This window comes from Berghia stephanieae, chromosome 10 (assembly GCF_034508935.2).
Source record: "Berghia stephanieae isolate SIO BIC M18660-M18661 chromosome 10, UCSD_Bste_1.3, whole genome shotgun sequence".
Taxonomy (NCBI): domain Eukaryota; kingdom Metazoa; phylum Mollusca; class Gastropoda; order Nudibranchia; family Aeolidiidae; genus Berghia; species Berghia stephanieae.
The window spans coordinates 42,308,235-42,315,734 of NC_088369.1; the positions used below are offsets into that span (position 1 = coordinate 42,308,235).

The 7,500-nt window shown below is 37.3% G+C and overlaps 1 protein-coding gene across 3 annotated transcripts in view; it reads right to left on the reverse strand.

Annotated features, from left to right (window-relative positions):
- The window catches only part of LOC144981163 (uncharacterized), a 457,713-nt gene that overhangs the window by 235,402 nt on the left and 214,811 nt on the right, over positions 1 to 7,500 (reverse strand). For all 3 annotated transcript variants that reach the window (XM_078929317.1, XM_078929318.1, XM_078929319.1), the window contains one exon: positions 2,887 to 2,978. In XM_078929317.1, the coding sequence (XP_078785443.1) occupies positions 2,887 to 2,978 (92 nt within the window). The remainder of the gene's footprint in view (positions 1 to 2,886; positions 2,979 to 7,500) is intronic.

Below are 7,500 nucleotides of genomic sequence, written 5' to 3' on the forward strand. Positions count from 1 at the left end.
TAGGTAGTATGCGCTTGGCTAAGAAGCTCACAATATTGCCATCCGGAAATATAATGTACCAACACACAAATCTATGTGTAACCTTGAACGTTTATAGTCTGATTAATACAGTGTTAGTGAGAACTACTTCATTAACGCGGATGGCAAAAAGCAATATCAATGAACCGAGTGACGTTACATTCGATATATCTGTATTCTCTCTCTCTCTCTCTCTCTCTCTCTCTCTCTCTCCCTCTCTCTCTCTCTCTCTCTCTCTCTCTCTCTATATATATATATATATATATATATATATATATATATATACATATATATATATATATATATATATATATATATATATATATATATATATATATATGTGTCTATCAGACGCCATGTCTCGTTCTACACGCTACATGTTGCTGTTGGCCAGGAACCCTTTGTAAAGCGCTTTGAGCACGTTCTCTAGAGGTTATTGTGGAGGCCAAGCTGAAACTAAAAGGTTATTAATTCGTACAATAATCTGATCTGTTATGTATCTTGATATGTCCAAAAAACAAACCCCAACCCAAACAAACAAACAAACAAACAATCCACCCCCCCCCAAAAAAAAAAAAACAAAAAAAAACAACAAAGTTTTAGTTCCTGTATCATCTTGATGAGTGAGATACGGCCGGTTCTTCAATGCCCAGGGACTTTCACAATTCTGATTAGTTTCCTTAGCTGTCCAGAGAATGCGGAGAATTTTCCGGTAGAATTTCATTTCAATTGCATTGATTTTGTTCTCATCGTCTTTTTTGTTGTTGTTTTGTTTTTGTTTGTTTGTTTGGGTGTTTTATTTGGGTTTTTTTTTGGGGAGGGGGGGGGGGGGGGGGGGGGTTAGGTAATTGTCCATGATTCACGTCCATATAATGCTGTTAAAATTGTGTATGTTCTTGATATTTTCATTTTCAGTTGGATGTTTTCACTTTTCCATAATGTCATCATGTTTGTCAATTAATTGTTTGGGCAAGTTCTATACTCCTTTCGATTTAATTTAGTGGATATTTTTTTCTTTCTTTCGCCTTGGATGTAATATATGTGACCAAAAGCCTAAAACCGGTATTATATTAGATTGAACCAGATGCCGAATACTGAAATTTAAACGGTTGACATAATTTGAATTGTGAAATATTAGGATTGAATAATAAATACAATACTCCACTTTTTAGAGAAAGAAATAAAACTCCAAATAATTGAGCTATTACAAAGGGCAATATCCACTAAACGTGCTCAAAGGGCTTTACAAGTGGTCCATGAGCAAGAGCAACACATAACATGTAGAACGAGACACGACGCCTGTTAGGCGATTTTACATTTTTTTGACAGAAAACTCTGTTAATGGTCAGGTACTCATATTACACCTGAGTACGGTGAGAGAATGTAAGTAAAGAGCCTTTTCCAAGGACTCAACTATATAATATATATTACACACTAAGTACATTGAATCGAGAAATTTCAAGAGTTAAAGAATTTGAAACAAATGAGTTCATAGTTTAATCGATTTCATTTTTATTGATATTGATTCGGAATTTGAAAAGTGAGGTTTTGGGCAAAATGAGTCGAAATTTCAAACGAAGGAGTTAAATAATATTTTGATATTGAACCCGGCTCTCAAAATAGCATTGACTGTTCAATGCGTTTTTTGTTTGTTTGTTTTTTTTTTTAGTTTAACGTGAAATAAAATGTAAATAAATACATAGATGATATCAAAACAAAGTCAAGAGAGACAGAAAATGATAAATAATAAGTCTTATATCGGTATTGCATTTTGATATCGATATACTGACATTCGTATCGATATATCGATATCGCAATTCAAATTGCAATACTTTATCCCTGATGGTTGGACAGAGAGCTCGGGCAAAGAATAGAAACCCATTTAAAAAACAAAAACAAACAAATAAACAAACACCCACACACACACACACACACACACACACACACACACACACACACTGCTGGAAGGTCAGTGCTCTCCCAACTAAGCTATCTATTAAATCTAATTCGTTTAATATAAGCTTATTCCAATGTCCTTGAATAAAATAAAGATCTGAACAAGTCTGTATGAAAGGTGGCAGACCTTGAGGAGGTGGGGTTGCGCGGGGGGGGGGGGGGGGGGGGGGGGGGTGCTGTGACTTCAGGCGTTTCAATTATTAATAAGATATGTCTCCCTAGGGAAACAATTCTATTTTCTTTCGAGCAGATATTAATAGTTTTTAAGCTTTTAATTTTTGTTTCCGATATACAGAATTCTTTAACAGAAAAGTTGAACACCTTTTTATGCTAGACGTCTATTCTTCTTTTATTGTGATAAACCAGACATCTGCGTTCGGATTTTTTAAGATATTCTCTGAAATAACACTTAAACAAAATGACCAGAACGTTTTCCCTTCAAATACCATTCAATTTAAATGACCCTCATCTTGTCAAAAACTCTCAAACCTGGGACTTCATACAATACCATACACAAAACAATACATTACATAATAAGAGATAAATTAGGCCAATATTGTGGAAGAAGAAGAAGAAGAAGAAGAAGAAGAAGAAGAAGAAGAAGAAGAAGAAGAAGAAGAAGAAGAAGAAGAAGAAGAAGAAGAAGAAGAAGAAGAAGAAGAAGGAGAAGATGATGATGATGATGATGATGATGATGATGATGATGATGATGATGATGAAGATGATGATGATGATGAGGATGATGATGATGATGGTGATGATGACGATGATGATCATGATGATAAAGAATATATTGAAGGTACAGGAAGTGGAGGTGGGGGAGGGGGAAACAATAATAAGAGAATTTGGCGATGGAGGACGTGGTAGAAAATGAGCAGAAGGAGAATAAGTAGAAAAGTCCAAAAATCTTACCTGGTCGATTCCGATGTTGGCGGGATTCTTATTGATATCCAGAGCTTTGGCGGGAGATGAATCGACTTGTGGTGATTTGTTTACATCGGTAACTGGGGAAAAAAATAAATAAAGCTATTTAAAAAAAACAGATAAACGAAAGATAAAAGACGAAGAAAAAACATGCAGTAAGATACTTTAATGGAATGATGATAACAAGAAATGAAGTGTTCTTCATGCTGGCTAGAACGTTTTCACATGTCACGTGATCAGAATGTATTGTGATGTCACGTCGTCCTCCCAGCAATCAGCAGCTTGGTTCTAAACAAAGAAAATCGTTACTTTTTATCCTTCATGCTGGCTAGAACTTTTTCATATATCATGTGATCAGAATGTATAAAAGTCAAAACATGATTAGATATAATATATTGTTTTTCTCCTCTGGATACACTTTTATGCTCCTCGGAGAACTATTTCATAAAGGGCGTCCGCCATTGTTCCGATAGTTTAGAACCAGTTACTAAGTTACTATGCTTTGTTGGTCAAGGACCCCTTGTAAAGCGATTTGAGCACGTTTAGTGGATATTGTGCTATAGAAAAGCTCAATTTTGTTAGTGTCCACTATCTAAAACGACAGAAAACAATTGCTATATTATTGTCCGTTTCAAGCTATAGAAACCGGGATAAACTCCAACTCCAAGGAAAGGCCTCTTGGCTGTGAAGGACAAGGACCAAAGAAAAGAAAAATAGAAAAGCTATCAAAACCGGGAGGACCAAGCACACTCCACTATTTCATCCCTTTCTTAACTCACTCAATCCAAGAGATTTTCGCTACTTTTTCAAAATTGGGAAAAAAATGTATTAAAAATGAGCATGTGCATAATGGATAGTATTATTCAACTAACATTAACATGTAAAAACTATAAACATTAGCTTTGATACTACTCCTATAATTTGTCTCAGAAAATGTAATAAATAGGCATGGGGTAAAAGTAACCCCGGGTAAACTACGGACATAGTCGGTGTTAGGGTTGAGTGATTTAATCATTTTCCCTGCTAAAATGTGACCCCTCGTCTCAAAACGGTATTAAGTCGGGATGATTAAGTTGCTCAAAATTGAATTTGTAGCCAGAAATATCAAACTTAAGTTGAATTTGGATGCTTTATAGACGATAATGATTATCCTATTTTACTGTGCTAAATACCAACGTTTCATATTTTTGACCAGTTTAACTATATTTTGACTTTTTAGCGTCTGGTCCATCCCGACATAATACCGTTTTGAGACGAGGGGTCACAAATATTCCCAATAATAAGTGGTAGGCTACGACTTTATTTCGGGCTGGACCATAGCACTCTAGAGACAGAGTATAGATAGCATTGGGCTGGACGCATTGTCTACTAGAAGTCACTGGCTGGACGCCATCCAATAAAAACGGAGGACAAAAGGTCAAGACGATCTTATTGATATTATTATAAATCCTAGAGCTGTTGAAATCGAGGCAGGACAGTCAATTAAACCTCTCTATCTAATTAGGCCGTATTATTCTTCCTCTCCTCTCCCTTCTCTTTCCCTCTCACCGCGCCATTCTTCTTGAGACGTCTGTGAAAAAGGAGGTCTCTTCTAACTCTCCAGTCTCCAGACAGTTTGCAATAAAGGGTTTATAAGTAGTCCAAATATTGATAAAGTATTAATGAGTTAGTATGATAGAATGCCTTTTTACGATTTAGGGCTAACCCACACCGGAGACTGACTCCGACGACCCGGCACTGCCGTCCTCTACCGTCTTCCGGATAAAGTCGTCGGGCACGGACAAAATACTAAGAATAAAGAGAAGAGCCGCTAGACCTACCCATACCAAAATAATTTTTTTTTAAATATCACAACTTCACATGGAATTGATCACAGTCCCTTTGCGCATGAAACACAAGAACCCTACCAACTAAGCTATCAGACCCCACCCCCCCCCCCCCCCCCCACACACACACACAAACACACACTTCAAGCCTGAGACTTAAATGAAATTTGATTAATTGCTTTCATGGAAGATACAGGTTTAAGACCTTGTGATACGTTGATGGTCTTATAGTCTGATACGATGATAATGATAATATAGACAGTGGAAGTTTTCTGTAGAAAATGTGATAAAGGCGTTTTGTGAAATCCGTATTAATCTTCCATCTATCATCAGATTGGGTGACACCGAGGGGAGTGAGATGTCAGGTCACGCGCACGGGATGAGTGTGAAGTATAATTGTTTGTTGTGTGTGTGTCTGGGGGGGGGGGGGCGGCGTGGATTAGAAAGGGGGGGGGGCTGGAAAAGGGGGGGGGGTGTATCGGATGAGATCATTGAGTTAAAATTAAAGTGATCAAAAGGTTTTTTTCTTCCAGTTTCATAAAATATAATATTATATTCACCCCCCCCCCTCCCCTCCCCTCCGTCTTTCCTTTAATAAAATAAAAACGTAAACAAAACAGACAAAGAAAAACAAACCAAAAGAAAACAAAGCAAAAAACTAGAAAGAAGAACAAACCCCCCCCCCCCCCCCCACCCACACCTCAAAATACAAAACAAAACAAACAAAAAAACCAAAACAAACGTAAAGAACAAAAGGTTAGATATGTAGGATTTCGCAAAGAAAAAAGGGCATGACAAGAATCTTTCAAACCAAACTCCAGAATTGTAGGTAAAAATACTCAGGGTCGAAATGAGATAAAAACGTCGAGATGTCACCTTACAAGATTAGACAGAATCGTTGAACAAGGAAACAAGACTTGTAACTTGTAGCGGGAAACCGTATCTTGATAAATTAATCACTGTTTGTGGAAGACAGTGTTCGCACGATAATAATTAATGTCGGTGTTCCTTTCATTCATTTATAATGCGCAACATTGTGTGCTCTCACAAACACACCTTCACAATGTAAAAAAAAACAAAACAAAACAAAATACCAAAAAAGCGAGTTAGATCGTAGCCGTCGTTAAGTTATTGCCTGACACTGAAACCAAAAAAGACTGGCATTTTGTCCAACTCTGACCCCTCGTCTCAAAACGGTATTATGTCGGGATGGACCAGATGCTAAAAAATCAAATTATAGTTAAAACTGGTCAACAATATGAAACGTTGGTATTTAGCACAGTAAAATATGATATTCCTTCTCCTCTACAAAGCATATAAACTCAACGTATGCATGATATTTCTGGCCCCAAATTCCATTTTCAGCATCTTAACACTCAACCCTAACACCGACTATATCTGTTGTTTACAAAGGGTTACTTTTACCCCATGCCTGTTTATTACATTTTCTAGGACAAATTACAAGCGTTTTATCAAAGCTAATGTTTTTAGTTTTTATATGTTAATGGTAGTTGAATAAAACTATCTATGTACATGCTTATTTTTAATACATTTTTTTCCAATTTAAAAAAGTAGTAAGAATCTCTAGGGCTGAGTGAGTTAAGCATACCGACTTAATACCGTTTTGAGACGAGAGGTTACAATTTATTCCTCCAAACCAATCACCAGGCAAGAGCGAGTTCATTATTGTTTAAAGACTGTAATTTGTTTTGTTGTTTTAATTTTCCTTTGATTAATTAGCCAGGAATAAGGTTGGACTCGGATCAATGTCGATGTTTGTTGGTTTTGTTGTTCTGGAAGACGTAGGCAGGGTTAGTGAGTGGTTAATTATTCAAGGCTAATTAGGGACTAAACACATCGGCAGGGTGGGTGGTGGGTCAACGGGGCAGTTTGGGGCAAGGTAGAGAGGTGATGGAGAGGTGAGAGAGATAGATAGATAGAGAGAGAGAGAGAGAGAGAGAGAGGGAGGTGGAGAGAGAGATAGATAGATAGAGTAGAAGAGGAGTAGGAGATGGAGAGAGAGAGATAGATAGATAGAGAGAGAGAGGGATAGATAGATAGAGAGAGAGAGAGAGGGAGATGGAGAGAGAGATAGATAGAGAGAGAGAGAGGGAGATGGAGAGAGATGAGAGAGATGAGAGAGAGAAGAGAGAGAGAGAGAGAAAGAAGAGAAGAGAGAGAGAGAGAGAGAGAATGAAGAGAAGAGAGAGAGAGAGAGATGGAGAGAGATGAGAGAGATGAGAGAGAGAGAGAAAGAAGAGAAGAGAGAGAGAGAGAGAGATAGAGAGAGAGAGATGGAGCGAGATGAGAGAGATGAGAGAGAGAAGAGAGAAGAGAGAGAGAGAGAGAGAGAGAGAGAGAGAGAGAGAAATAGTGTAAGAGAATGTAGATAATATATCGAATGTAACGTCACTCAGGCCGTTGTTATTGCTTTTTGCCATCCGCGTTTATGAAGTAGTTCTCACTAACACTGTATTAACCAGACTATAAACGTTTAAGGTTACACATAGTTTTGTGTGTTGGTTCGTTATATTTCCTGGTGGCCTCCTTGTGAGCTTCTTAGCCAGTGCATACTATCTATAGAGAGGAAAATGATGGAAAAGAAATTATCTTTTAAAAAATCAGCTGTTTTGTTTGTCACTGTTTTATACCCATTTTTTTCCCCGATATTTTTAATGAGAGGAAATTTAAATACTGATTTGAACGAAATAGAATCTGGCCGAGAAAGAGTTAAGGAAAGATGCGATGATGGTAAACAGAATAGACTTTTGGTGGC